We start from the raw sequence: 15,175 nt of genomic DNA, 5'->3' as shown, positions 1-15,175 counted from the left end.
AGTGATGAGCTTCATGGGCACATTGGTGTTGAACGCTGAGCTGTAGTCAATGAACAGCATTCTCACATAGGTGTTCGTTTTCTCCTGGTGAGAAAGGACAGTGTGGAGTGCGATTGAGATTGCATCATCTGTGGATCTGTTGGGGCGGTATGATAATTGGAGTGGGTCTAGGGTGTCCGGGAGGATCCTGTTGATGACCAGCCTTTCAAAGCACTTCATGGCTACCAACGTGAGTGCCACGGGGCGGTAATCATTTAGACAGGTTACCTTCGCTTCCTTGGACACAGGCACTATGGTGGTCTGTTTGAAACATGTAGGTATTACAGACTCGGTCAGGGAGAGGTTGAAAATGTCAGTGAAGACACTTGGCTGTTGGGCCGTGCATGCTTTGACTACACGTTCTGGTAATCTGTCTGGCCCAGAGGCTTTGTGAATGTTGACCTGTTTAAAGGTTTTGTTCACATCGGCTACCGAGAGCTTTATCACTCAGTCATCCAGAACTGCTGGTGCTCTAGTGCATGCTTCAGTGTTGCTTGCCTCGAAGCGAGCATAAAAGGCATTTAGCTCATATGGTAGGCCCGCATCACTGGGCAGCTCGCGTCTGGGTTTCCCTTTGTAGTCCGTAATAGTTTTCAAGCCCTGCCACATCTGACGAGCGTCAAAGCCGGTGTAGTAGGATTCAATTTAAATCCCTTATTGATGCTTTGCTTGTTTAATGGTTCGTCTGAGGGCATAACGGGATTTCTTATAAGTGTCCGGATTAGTCTCCCACTCCTTGAAAGCATCAGTTCTAGACTTTAGCTCAATGCGGATGTTGCCGGCAACATCTGGTTGAGGTATGTACGTACGGTCACTGTGGGGATAACGTCATCTTCTTTTTCCCTTATTTATGAAGCCGATGACTGAGGTGGTGTATTCCTCAATGCCATTGAATGAATCCCAGAACATATTCCAGTCTGTGCTAGCAAAACAGTCCTGTAGTGTAGCATCCGCGTCATCTGACCACTTCCGTATTGAGCGAGTCACTGGTACTTCCTGCATTACTTTTTGCTTGTAAGCAGGAATCAGGAGGATAGAATTATGGTCAGATTTGCCAAATGGAGGGCGGGGGAGAGCTTTGTATGCATCTCTGTGTGTGGAGTAAAGGTGGTCTAGGATTTTTTTCCCCTGGTTGCACATGTGACATGCAGGTAAAAATGTTGTAAAACTGATTTAAGTTTGCCTGCATTAAAGTTCCCGGCCACTAGGAGCGCCGCTTCTGGGTGATCATTTTCTTCTTATGGCCTTATAGAGTTGGTTGAGTGCGGTCTTAGTGCCAGCTTCGTTTTGTGGTGGTAAATAGACGGCTACGAATAATACAGATGAGATCTCTCTTGGTAGATAGTGCAGTCTACATCTTATTATCAGGTACTCTACCTCAGGCGAGCAATACCTCGAGACTTCTCTAATATTAGACATTGCGCACCAGCTGTTATTGACAAAAAGACATACACCCCCGCTGGTTCATGGAAAATCCTACTAGCTCTATGTTGTCCATATCTTCGTTCAGCCACGTCTCTGTGAAACATAAGATGTTACAGTTTTTAATGTCCCATTGGTAGGATAATCTTAATCGTAGGTCATCCATTTTATTGTCCAATGATTGCACGTTAGCGAGAAGAATCGAAGGCAGGATTTTCAGAAGGATTCCCGATCTGTGTCCCCTTTTCCGGTTTCTTTTCTTCACGCGAAAGGCGTGGATCTGGGCCTGTTACAGTGAAAGCAGGATATACTTCTCGTTGGACGGATTCGTTAAAACGAAAAAGTTTCTTTAATCGCTTTTCTGATGTCTAGAAGTTATTTTTATTTTTATTTTTATTTTTATTTTCGGTCGTATGAGACGGTTGTAGCAACATTATGTACACAATAAGTAAAAAAATAAGTTTACACAAAAACGCCAAAAAATAACTAAATTGCACAATTGGTTGGGAGAATGTAAAACGTCAGCCATGTTCTATGGCGCCATCTAGCTCTGACATTACTGATGGCTACTTTACTGAGGAAAAATGTGCTTACTATGAATGTGATATGTGGTTGTCCCACCTAGCTATCTTAAGATGAATGCACTAACTTTAAGTCGCTCAAATGTAAATGTAAGGTTTTGGGGAACTTTCTTCTTGTCCTTCCCTGCCCGATTCCCATCCTTCTCTTTCCCTGTCTCTCTGTCTCTTTGTCTTTCTCTTGCTCTCTCTCTCTCTCTCTCTCTCTCTCTCTCTCTCTCTCTCTCTCTCTGTATAACGCTATCATATTGATCCAACTACCAGATCAGAAAGGCTAAACCCTCCCCCCATCTCCCCTGCCAGGTGCTGTCACTGGGTGCCGACGTCCTCCCAGAGTACAAGCTCCAGGCACCTCGTATCCACAAGTGGACCGTCCTCCACTACAGCCCCTTCAAGGCGGTGTGGGACTGGCTCATCCTGCTGCTGGTCATCTACACGGCCATCTTGACCCCTTACTCCGCCGCCTTCCTCCTCCACGACCAGGAAGAGGCAGCCATGTTGAACTGTGGCTACTCGTGCTCGCCGCTCAACGTGGTCGACCTCATCGTGGACATCATGTTCATCGTGGACATCGTCATCAACTTCAGGACGACATACGTCAACACTAACGACGAGGTGGTCAGCGCCCCGCTGAGGATAGCGATCCACTACTTCAAGGGCTGGTTCCTCATCGACATGGTGGCAGCCATCCCCTTCGATCTGCTCATCTACCGCAGCGGAGAGGAGGTGAGGAATTGGGGATCGGGGAAGTGCATTGTGGGTAATGGAGTTTTGTGAGGACAACCTGTGTTGGAATGCATCTTAAGTTACGGGGATTGTCAGATATGAATCTTGGTTTTAAAGGTTTGATTTCGTATTTAAGTGTGGTTAGATATATTGACCTGTAGATAACCACAAATAATGAAAGCTATTTGCAATTAGCTTTTGGGACCTCTAAAAATAAAAACTCCCTTCAATTACTCCATTATTAATGGACCTCCAATGAACTACAAGTCAGGGATATCCCCACAAAGGCTCCGGAGCAGAAAAACAACTATGAAAGTTTGTACTGTCAACCTTCTTGCCAATGTTTAATGAATTGAAACTCAAGTGGCCAGTGAGCCAAGGAAGTGGACATTCTCCGCAGCAGAGGACTATCATTTATTGTGAAGTGAGGAACTAGGCTTTCTGCCAAGCAGGGATGTAATCGGGTCCTTGTTAATTTGCTGTATAGACTTGGTGGGGGCTCCTCAAGACAAGTATAATGGGTGGGAATAACAGAACCAACCGACAGCACAGTAAATCATGGGGAGGATTCATGGGAAATCTCTGCTAGTACAGACCACGGTCTCAGTGCTGCTGAGGGGATCCGGTACAAGTGTAGGGCAGAGGATGGTCCACAGCACATTTTATACATTTCACTAATATAATTTATCCTAAACGGACAATAAAGCAATTTTAACTTTGAACTGACCTCCAGACTCAGTAGCCTCGGTTTTTCTAATGACTGCCTTGCCTGGTTCACCAACTACTTTGCAGACAGAGTTCAGTGTGTCAAATCGGAGGGCATGTTGTCCGGTCCTCTGGCAGTCTCTATGGGGGTACCACAGGGTTAAATTCTCAGGCCGACTCTTTTCTCTGTATATATCAATGATGTTGCTCTTGCTGCGGGCGATTCCCTGATCCACCTCTACGCTGTTGAAACCATTCTGTATACTTCTGGCCCTTCCTTGGACACTGTGCTATCTAACCTCCAAACGAGCTTCAATGCCATACAACACTCCTTCCGTGGCCTCCAACTGCTCTTAAATGCTAGTAAAAACCAAATGCATGCTTTTCAACCGTTCGCTGCCTACACCCGTACACCCGACTAGCATCACCACCCTGGATAGTTCCGACCTAGAATATGTGGACATCTATAAGTACCTAGGTGTCTGGCTAGACTGCAAACTCTCCTTCCAGTCTCATATCAAACATCTGCAATCCGAAATCAAATCTAGAGTCGGCTTTCTATTTCGCAACAAAGCCTCCTTCACTCACGGCGCCAAACTTACCCTAGTAAAACTGACTATCCTACCGATCCTCGACTTCGGCGATGTCATCTACAAAATAGCTTCCAATACTCTACTCAGCAAACTGGATGCAGTTTATCATAGTGCCATCCGTTTTGTTACTAAAGCACCTTATACCACCCACCACTGCGACCTGTATGCTCTAGTCGGCTGGCCCTCGCTACATATTCGTCGCCAGATCCGCTGGCTCCAGGTCATCTACAAGTCCATGCTAGGTAAAGCTCCCCCTTATCTCAGTTCACTGGTCACGATGGCAACACCCACCCGTAGCACGTGCTCCAGCAGGTGTATCTCACTGATCATCTCTAAAGCCAAAACCTCATTTGGCCGCCTTTCCTTCCAGTTCTCTGCTGCCTGCGACTGGAACGAATTGCAAAAATCTCTAAAGCTGGAGACTTTTATCTCCCTCATCAACTTTAAACATCTGCTATCTGAGCAGCTAACCGATCGCTGCAGCTGTACATAGTCCATCGGTATATAGCCCACCCAATTTACCTACCTCATCCCCATACTGTTTTTATTTTATTTACTTTTCTGCTCTTTTGCCAACCAGTATCTCTACCTGCACATGTTCATCTGATCATTTATCACTCCAGTGTTAATCTGCTAAATTGTAATTATTCACTCCTATGGCCTATTTATTGCCTACCCCCTCATGCCTTTTGCACACAATGTATATAGATTCTTTTTTTCCTACTATGTTATTGACTTGTTTGTTGTTTATTGTTTACTCCATGTGTAACTCTGTGTTGTTGTCTGTTCACACTGCTATGCTTTATCTTGGCCAGTTCGCAGTTGTAAATGAGAACTTGTTCTCAAGTAGCCTACCTGGTTAAATAAAGGTGAAATAAAAATAATTTAAAAATAATTTAATAAACAGGGCTATCCAATCTTATCTGCAGAAGGCCAGTGTGGGTCCAGGCTTTTGGTCCAGCCAAGCAGTCAGACATCTGATTCAACCAATCGACTAATAATAGTCTTCAATCAAGACTTTAATGAGTTGAATCAGCTTTGTTACGGCTTGTATGGAGCAGAACTCTGCAACACAGGACCTCCCAAGGTAAGATTGGACACTAAACAAACAGTTTCTCCTCTCTCTTGCCAGACGACCACTCTGATTGGCCTGCTGAAGACGGCCCGCCTCCTCCGGCTAGTCCGCGTGGCGAGGAAACTGGACCGCTACTCAGAGTATGGCGCCGCCGTCCTCTTCCTGCTCATGTGCACGTTCGCCCTCATCGCCCACTGGCTGGCGTGCATCTGGTACGCCATCGGCAGCGTGGAGCGCAACGGCAGCATCGGCTGGCTCCACACACTTGGCGAGTCGTTGGGGAAACACTACAACGACACGGTGCGAGGCTCGGGCCCCTCCATAAAGGACAAGTATGTCACAGCCCTCTACTTCACCTTCTCCAGTCTGACCAGTGTGGGCTTTGGCAACGTCTCCCCCAACACCAACTCTGAGAAGATATTCTCCATCTGTGTCATGCTCATAGGATGTAAGTTCCAGGTTCCCTCGTATGTGCTGGAGGGTAAACTATAAGGGATGTAGAAATTCATGCTACTGTGATTTAATTGGTTAACAATAGGGTGGTGCGGCATCTGCTCGTATTTACTTGGTTACTTGTTTTGTTGCAGTGTTCACTGTCTTGGTCTGCTGCTAACAGTTTGAATGAGAATGTGTGATAAAACTGGTTCAGTGTGGTTAAAACTGGTTCAGTATGGCGTATTCGTCAATGTTGTTGTCTGACGCAATACGAAACATATCCCAGTCTACGTGATGGAAGCAGTCTTGGAGTGTGGAATCAGATTGGTCGGACCAGCGTTGAACAGACCTCAGCGCGGGAGCTTCTTGTTTTAGTTTCTGTCTGTAGGCAGGGGTCAACAAAATGGAGTCGTGGTCAGCTTTTCCGAAAGGAGGGCGGGGCAGGGCCTTATATGCGTCGCGGAAGTTAGAATAGCAGTGATCCAAGGTTTTTCCAGCCCTGGTTGCGAAATCGATATGCTGATAAAATTTAGGGAGTCTTGTTTTCAGATTAGCCTTGTTAAAATCCCCAGCTACAATGAATGCAGCCTCAGGATATATGGATTCCAGTTTGCAAAGAGTGGAGTACCCCTCCAGGGGTATTTCAGGTGTACTCCAGGGGTATTTCAGGGGTACTCCAGGGGTATTTCAGGTGTACTCCAGGGGTATTTCAGGGGTACTCCAGGGGTACTCCAGGGGTATTTCAGGGGTACTCCAGGGGTACTCCAGGGGTATTTCAGGGGTACTCCAGGGGTACTCCAGGGGTATTTCAGGGGTACTTCAGGGGTACTCCAGGGGTATTTCAGCGGTATTTCAGGGGTACTCCAGGGGTACTCCAGGGGTATTTCAGGGGTACTCCAGGGGTACTCCAGGGGTATTTCAGGGGTACTCCAGGGGTACTCCAGGGGTATTTCAGGGGTACTTCAGGGTTATTTCAGGGGTATTTCAGGGGTACTCCAGGGGTATTTCAGGGGTACTCCGGGGGTACTCCAGGCAGAGTAACATTCAGCTGGTGGCACAGTAAGAGAGAAAGGAACCACTGATATAATTGGGGAGAACAGGTTTATGGTAATGACTGGAGCAGAATTGGTGGAATGGTATCAATTACATTACAGACATGGTTTGATGCCATTCCATTTGCTCCGTCTCAGCCATTATTATGAGCCGTCCTCCTCTGCTCTAGAGCCTGTTTACAACCACTAACTGTTCTGAGATACTATAACGTTTGATCCCATTCTGCTGCTCCTGAATTTTGTTCACAATAATAATTTATTCCTCCAGCTCTGATGTACGCCAGTATTTTTGGTAACGTGTCGGCCATCATCCAGAGGTTGTACTCGGGTACGGCCAGGTACCACACCCAGATGCTACGGGTCAGAGAGTTCATCCGTTTCCATCAGATCCCCAACCCACTGAGACAGCGGCTGGAGGAGTACTTCCAACACGCCTGGTCCTACACTAACGGCATTGATATGACCGCTGTGAGTCACACACACACTTCAACACACACACACTTAAACCCACATACATACACACTCAAACACACAGACACACACACACACTTCAACACACACACACTTAAACACACACACACACACACACACACACACACAGACACTCAAATACACACACAATGCACACAAACATTATATTTTCAGCAGTCTTTTATAGACATTTATAGACATTTCTCTCTCTCTGTCTCTCTCTCTCTCTCTCTCTCTCTCTCTCTCTCTCTCTGTCTCTCTCTCTCTCTGTCTCTCTGTCTCTCTCTCTCTCTCTCTCTCTCTCTCTCTCTCTGACTGAGCCTAGACTCTCGACTCTCTCTCTGAGCCTAGACTCTCGACTCTCTCTCTGTCTCTCTCTCTCTCTGTCTCTCTCTCTCTCGCTCTCTCTCTCTCTCTCTCTCTCTTCCTCTCTCTCTCTCTCTCTCTCTCTCTTCTCTCTCTCTCTCTCTCTCTCTCTCTCTCTCTCTCTCTCTCTCTCTCTCTCTCTTTCTCTCTCTCTCTCTCTCCTCTCTCTCTCTCTGACTGAGCCTAGACTCTCGACTCTCTCTCTGAGCCTAGACTCTCGACTCTCTCTCTGTCTCTCTCTCTCTCTGTCTCTCTCTCTCTCTGCTCTCTCTCTCTCTCTCTCTCTCTCTCTCTCTCTCTCTCTGTCTCTTCTCTCTCTCTCTCTCTCTCTCTCTCTCTCTCTCTCTGTCTCTCTCTGTCTCTCTCTCTCTCTGAGCCTAGACTCTCGACTCTCTCTCTGAGCCTAGACTCTCGACTCTCTCTCTGAGCCTAGACTCTCGACTCTCTCTCTGAGCCTAGACTCTCGACTCTCTCTCTGAGCCTAGACTCTCTCTCTGAGCCTAGACTCTCTCTCTGAGCCTAGACTCTCTCTCTGAGCCTAGACTCTCTCTCTGAGCCTAGACTCTCTCTCTGAGCCTAGACTCTCTCTCTCTCTCTGAGCCTAGACTCTCTCTCTCTCTGAGCCTAGACTCTCTCTCTCTCTCTCTCTGAGCCTAGACTCTCGACTCTCTCTCTCTCTCTCTCTGAGCCTAGACTCTCTCTCTCTCTCTCTCTGAGCCTAGACTCTCGACTCTCTCTCTCTCTCTCTCTGAGCCTAGACTCTCTCTCTCTCTCTCTCTGAGCTAGACTCTCGACTCTCTCTCTCTTCTCTCTGAGCCTAGACTCTTCTCTCTCTCTCCTCTCTTGGCCTAGACACTCGACCTCTCTCTCTCTCTTCTCTGAGCCTAGACTCTCTCTCTCTCTTCTCTGAGCCTAGACTCTCGACTCTCTCTCTCTCTCTCTGACCTAGACTCTCTCTCTTCTCTTCTCTCTGAGCCTAGACTCTCGACTCTCTCTCTCTCTCTCTCTCTGAGCCTAGACTCTCTCTCTCTCTCTCTCTGAGCCTAGACTCTCGACTCTCTCTCTCTCTCTCTCTCTGAGCCTAGACTCTCTCTCTCTCTCTCTCTGAGCCTAGACTCTCGACTCTCTCTCTCTCTCTCTCTGAGCCTAGACTCTCTCTCTCTCTCTCTGAGCCTAGACTCTCGACTCTCTCTCTCTCTCTCTCTGAGCCTAGACTCTCGACTCTCTCTCTCTCTCTCTCTTGAGCCTAGTAGACTCTCTCTCTCTCTTCTCTCTGAGCCTAGACTCTCGACTCTCTCTCTTCTCTCTCTGAGCCTAGACTCTCTCTCTCTCTCTCTCCTCTGAGCCTAGACTCTTCGACTCTCTCTCTCTCTCTCTCTGAGCCCTAGACTCTCTCTCTCTCTCTCTCTGAGCCTAGACTCTCGACTCTCTCTCTCTCTCTCTCTGAGCCTAGACTCTCTCTCTCTCTCTCTCTCTGAGCCTAGACTCTCGACTCTCTCTCTCTCTCTCTCTGAGCCTAGACTCTCTCTCTCTCTCTGAGCTAGACTCTCGGACTCTCTCTCTCTCTCTCTGAGCCTAGGACTCTCTCTCTCTCCTCTCTGAGCCTAGACTCTCTCTCTCTCTCTCTCTGAGCCTAGACTCTCTCTCTCTCTCTCTCTGAGCCTAGACTCTCTTCCTCTCTTCTCTCTCTGAGCCTAGACTCTCTCTCTCTCTCTCTCTGAGCCTAGACTCTCTGTCTCTCTCTCTCTCTGTCTCTCTCTCTGTCTCTCTCTCTCTCTCTCTCTCTCTCTCTTCTCTCTCCTCTCATGTCTCTCTCTTCTCTCTCTCTCTCTCTCTCTCTGTCTCTCTCTGTTCTCTCTCTCTCTCTGAGCCTAGACTCTCGACTCTCTCTCTGAGCCTAGACTCTCGACTCTCTCTCTGAGCCTAGACTCTCGACTCTCTCTCTGAGCCTAGACTCTCGACTCTCTCTCTGAGGCCTAGACTCTCCTCTGAGCCTAGACTCTCTCTCTGAGCCTAGACTCTCTCTCTGAGCCTAGACTCTCTCTCTGAGCCTAGACTCTCTCTCTCTCTCTGAGCCTAGACTCTCTCTCTCTCTGAGCCTAGACTCTCTCTCTCTCTCTCTCTGAGCCTAGACTCTCGACTCTCTCTCTCTCTCTGAGCCTAGACTCTCTCTCTCTCTCTCTCTGAGCCTAGACTCTCGACTCTCTCTCTCTCTCTCTCTGAGCCTAGACTCTCTTCTCTCTCTCTCTGAGCCTAGACTGCCATAGACTCTCTCGATCTGAGCCTAGACATCGCCTCTCTCTCTCTCTCTGAGCCATAGACTCTTCCTCTCTCTCTCTCTGCAGCCTAGGACACTCGACTCTCTCTCTCTCTCTCTCTGAGCCTAGACCTCTCTCTCCTCTCTCTCTGAGCCTAGACTCTCGACTCTCGGGGTCTCTCTCTCTGCTCTGAGCCTAGCTGCTCTCTCTCTCTCTCTGAGCCTAGACTCTCGGACTCTCTCTCTCTCTCTCTCTTGAGCCTAGACTCTCTCTCTCTCTCTCTCTGAGCCTAGACTCTCGACTCTCTCTCTCTCTCTCTGCTGAGGCACTAGGACTCGTCTCTCTTCTCTCGTCTCTGAGCCTAGACTCTCGACTCTCTACTTCTCTCCTCCTCTGAGCGCTAGACTCTCTCTCTCTCTCCTCTGAGCTAGGACTCTCGAACTCTCTCTCTCTCTCTCTGAGCCTTGACTGCTCTCTCTCTCTCTCTCTGAGCCTAGACTCTCGACTCTCTCTCTCTCTCTCTCTGAGCCTAGACTCTCTCTCTCTCTCTCTCTGAGCCTAGACTCTCGACTCTCTCTCTCTCTCTCTCTGAGCCTAGACTCTCTCTCTCTCCTGAGCCTAGACTCTCGACTCTCTCTCTCTCTCTCTCTGAGCCTAGACTCTCTCTCTCTCTCTCTCTCTGAGCCTAGACTCTCGACTCTCTCTCTCTCTCTCTCTGAGCCTAGACTCTCTCTCTCTCTCTGAGCCTAGACTCTCGACTCTCTCTCTCTCTCTCTGAGCCTAGACTCTCTCTCTCTCTCTCTCTGAGCCTAGACTCCTCTCTCTCTCTCTCTGAGCCTAGACTCTCTCTCTCTCTCTCTCTGAGCCTAGACTCTCTCTCTCTCTCTCTCTCTGAGCCTAGACTCTCTCTCTCTCTCTCTGAGCCTAGACTCTCTCTCTCTCTCTCTCTGAGCCTAGACTCTCGACTCTCTCTCTCTCTCTCTCTGAGCCTAGACTCTCGACTCTCTCTCTGAGCCTAGACTCTCTCTCTCTCTCTCTCTGAGCCTAGACTCTCTCTCTCTCTCTGAGCCTAGACTCTCTCTCTCTCTCTCTCTGAGCCCTAGACTCTCTCTCTCTCTCTCTCTGAGCCTAGGACTCTCTCTCTCTCTCTCTGAGCCTAGACTCTCTCTCTCTCTGAGCCTAGACTCTCTCTCTCTCGTCTGAGCCTAGACTCTCTCTCTCTCTGAGCCTAGACTCTCTCTCTCTCTGAGCCTAGACTCTCTCTCTCTCTCTGAGCCTAGACTCTCTCTCTCTCTGAGCCTAGACTCTCTCTCTCTCTGAGCCTAGACTCTCTCTCTCTCTGAGCCTAGACTCTCTCTCTCTCTGAGCCTAGACTCTCTCTCTCTCTCTGGCCTAGACTCTCTCTCTCTCTGAGCCTAGACTCTCTCTCTCTCTCTGAGCCTAGACTCTCTCTCTCTCTGAGCCTAGACTCTCTCTCTCTCTGAGCCTAGACTCTCTCCTCTCTGAGCCTAGACTCCTCTCTCTCTCTGAGCCTAGACTCTCTCTCTCTCTCTGAGCTAGACTCTCTCTCTCTCTGAGCCTAGACTCTCTCTCTCTCTCTCTCTCTGAGCCTAGACTCTCTCTCTCTCTCTCTCTGAGCCTAGGACTCTCTCTCTCTCTCTCTCTCTGAGCCTAGACTCTCTCTCTCTCTCTCTCTCTGAGCCTAGACTCTCTCTCTCTCTCTCTCTCTGAGCCTAGACTCTCGACTCTCTCTCTCTCTCTCTCTGAGCCTAGACTCTCTCTCTCTCTCTCTGAGCCTAGACTCTCGGACTCTCTCTCTCTCTCTCTGAGCCTAGACTCTCTCTCTCTCTCTCTCTGAGCCTAGACTCTCGACTCTCTCTCTCTCTCTCTCTGAGCCTAGACTCTCTCTCTCTCTCTCTCTGAGCCTTAGACTCTCGACTCTCTCTCTCTCTCTCTCTGAGCCTAGACTCTCTCTCTCTCTCTCTCTGAGCCTAGACTCTCGACTCTCTCTCTCTCTCTTCTCTGAGCCTAGACTCTCTCTCTCTCTGAGCCTAGACTCTCGACTCTCTCTCTCTCTCTCTCTGAGCCTAGACTCTCTCTCTCTCTCTCTCTCTGAGCCTAGACTCTCGACTCTCTCTCTCTCTCTCTCTGAGCCTAGACTCTCTCTCTCTCTCTGAGCCTAGACTCTCGACTCTCTCTCTCTCTCTCTGAGCCTAGACTCTCTCTCTCTCTCTCTCTGAGCTAGACTCTCTCTCTCTCTTCTCTGAGCCTAGACTCTCTCTCTCTCTCTCTCTGAGCCTAGACTCTCTCTCTCTCTCTCTCTCTGAGCCTAGACTCTCTCTCTCTCTCTCTGAGCCTAGACTCTCTCTCTCTCTCTCTCTGAGCCTAGACTCTCGACTCTCTCTCTCTCTCTCTCTGAGCCTAGACTCTCGACTCTCTCTCTGAGCCTTAGACTCTCTCTCTCTCTCTCTCTGAGCCTAGACTCTCTCTCTTCTCTCTGAGCCTAGACTCTCTCTCTCTCTCTCTCTGAGCCTAGACTCTCTCTCTCTCTCTCTCTGAGCCTAGACTCTCTCTCTCTCTCTCTGAGCCTAGACTCTCTCTCTCTCTGAGCCTAGACTCTCTCTCTCTCTGAGCCTAGACTCTCCTCTCTCTGAGCCTAGACTCTCTCTCTCTCTGAGCCTAGACTCTCTCTCTCTCTCTGAGCCTAGACTCTCTCTCTCTCTGAGCCTAGACTCTCTCTCTCTCTGAGCCTAGACTCTCTCTCTCTCTGAGCCTAGACTCTCTCTCTCTCTGAGCCTAGACTCTCTCTCTCTCTCTGAGCCTAGACTCTCTCTCTCTCTGAGCCTAGACTCTCTCTCTCTCTCTGAGCCTAGACTCTCTCTCTCTCTGAGCCTAGACTCTCTCTCTCTCTCTGAGCCTAGACTCTCTCTTCTGAGGCCTAGACTCTCTCTCTCTCTGAGCCTAGACTCTCTCTCTCTCTCTGAGCCTAGACTCTAGCTCTCTCTTCTCTGAGCCTAGACTCTCTCTCTCTCTCTCTCTCTGAGCCTAGACTCTCTCTCTCTCTCTCTCTGAGCCTAGACTCTCTCTCTCTCTCTCTCTCTGAGCCTAGACTCTCTCTCTCTCTCTCTCTCTGAGCCTAGACTCTCTCTCTCTCTCTCTCTCTGAGCCTAGACTCTCTCCAACACGCTTTAAGTTCCAACTGCCAATAAAAATATTATGGAAGTGAATCTTTCGGGAACCAGATTTCCCAACATGAAATTGCAGTATTCCGTCTGAATTCCTGTGTGTTTGACTTAATAAATAATTTACAAGATACAGCCAAGTTGCTTGTTTTCTCAACTTCCTCATTATGTTGTGTTGAGAGTCTACTGAAGCGTGTTGGATTAGTAAAATGTTTGCTGACGTGATTATAACGGTGGTCATGATGTAACCCCTCCTCACGTCTGTCTGACTGAATCAGTCATAGCCTCTGTCTTTTAATGATGACCTCATTAGTCTAACTGAGCTGGGTCGGTTGGATAGAGATGGACTAGAGTGGGAGTATTAAGGTTTAAGAAGAGGGGGTGTTCCAGACGCTGGTCTGGTCTGACAGCTTTGTCCCAGAGTCACACAGAAAACCTTCCGCTCCTTCATCTGAAATGTAATTGTGTCTCCTTGTCAGAATGGGGAAATCATTAATACGGCTTGTAGTATTCATGAAATAAAACATATTTTAAAAGCCTTTACAAGTCCTGTGAAAGTATATCAGCAAATTGCTGACTAAATATTGCAGTTGTTTTGGGGTAATATTTGCTTGGACGTATCAGACAACTACATTTTTTACAGAATATGTGTATGTTTGTTATTCAGCAGTGGTAGAGTGTGGCTCTTGCAACGCCAGGGTTGTGGGTTTGATTCCCGCAGGGGACAAGTAAGGAATATGTATCCACTCAATACATTCTGTAAGTTGCCCTGGATAAGGGTGTCCTGTAAATATCTAGCTATGCTGCTGCCTTTAAGTTAGTATCACCCTCTCTCCCCCTCTCCCTCCCCCTTCTCTCCCACTCTCTCTATCCCCCCCTCTCACTCTCTCTCCCCCTCCCTCCAACCACTCTCCCCACCATTCCCCTTTCTCTCTCCCCCTGTCTGTCTCCCTCACCCTCCCACTAAATACTCTCTCTCTCTCTCTTTCTCACCTCACCCCCCTCCATTCCCCTTTCTCTCCCCCCCCTCACCCTCTGTCTTCCTCCCCCTTTCTCTCACTCTCCCTCCCCCACATCTTTCCCTCTCTCCCTCCCTCCCTCCCCCCTCCCTACCTCTCTCTCTACCAGGTGTTGAAGGGGTTCCCAGAGTGTCTCCAGGCTGACATATGCCTTCACCTTAACCGTACCCTCCTGGAGAACTGCAAGGCCTTCAAGGGCTCCACGAAGGGCTGTCTGCGGGCCCTGGCCATGAAGTTCAAGACCACCCACGCCCCGCCTGGCGACACCCTGGTGCACGCCGGTGACGTGCTCACCGCCATCTACTTCATCTCCCGTGGCTCCATCGAGATCCTCAGAGGCGACGTGGTGGTGGCCATCTTGGGTGAGGATGATAGACAGGAGCTACTGTCAACCCAAATAGAATAGGTTCTACTACGACTAGTGTTGCATGTGTCAACCTAAAGGGGAAGGAGTAGAAAACTGAATGTGGTATATTCAGAGATTCAGATGTGCTCCAGGGAACCAAATAAATAAAAATGAACCAACAGAGCCATCTACTGGCAACAATTGGTCCTACTTGTACGTCATATAGCTTCAAGAACTGGGCACTCAAGAAGGGTGAAAGGCTATCTCATGGATCATTTTAATCATTTCGAATCTTTAGGTTTGCCGTCTGACTTCCCAGTAATAGAAAAAGTAGGACTGTTTATAACATTTGCATTTTTTAATATACAGGACCAGTCAAATGTTTGACTCATTCAAGGGCTTTTCTTTATTTTTACTAGTTTTACTATTTTCTACATTGTAGAATAATGAAGACATACAAATTATGAAATGACACATATGGAATCTTAGCCACCCTTTGAATTGATGACAGCTTTGCACACTCTTGGCATTCTCTCAACCAGCTTCACCTGGAATGCATTTCCAGCAGTCTTGAAGGACATCCCACATATGCTGAGCACTTGTTGGCTGCTTTTCCTTTGCTCTGCAGTCCAACTCATCCCAAACCATCTCAAATGGGTTAAGGTCAGGTGATTGTAGAGGCCAGGTCATCTGAAGCAGCACGTCTCCATCACTTTCCTTCTTGGCCAAATAGCCCTTACACATCCTGGAGGTGTGTTGGGTCATTGTCCTGTTGAAAAGCAAATTATAGTCCCACTAAGCGCAAACCAGGTGGCATGGCGTATCGCTGCAGAATGCTGTGATAGCCATGCTGGTTAAGTGTGCCTTGAATTCTACATAAATCACAAGTAAGTGTGTCCAGACTTTTG

The 15,175-nt window shown here is 48.4% G+C and overlaps 1 protein-coding gene across 1 annotated transcript in view; it reads left to right on the top strand.

Annotated features, from left to right (window-relative positions):
• Positions 1-15,175, top strand: part of LOC109879760 (potassium voltage-gated channel subfamily H member 2-like) — a 38,305-nt gene that overhangs the window by 11,709 nt on the left and 11,421 nt on the right. Inside the window, 4 exon segments of the mRNA XM_031795312.1 lie at positions 2,343-2,765; positions 5,196-5,586; positions 6,894-7,093; positions 14,031-14,283. Coding sequence (XP_031651172.1) covers positions 2,343-2,765; positions 5,196-5,586; positions 6,894-7,093; positions 14,031-14,283 — 1,267 coding nt within the window.

Source organism: Oncorhynchus kisutch, linkage group LG18 (assembly GCF_002021735.2).
Source record: "Oncorhynchus kisutch isolate 150728-3 linkage group LG18, Okis_V2, whole genome shotgun sequence".
Taxonomy (NCBI): domain Eukaryota; kingdom Metazoa; phylum Chordata; class Actinopteri; order Salmoniformes; family Salmonidae; genus Oncorhynchus; species Oncorhynchus kisutch.
Note: the sequence above shows the minus strand (reverse complement) of the source record. Positions and strands in the feature narration are given on the sequence as shown.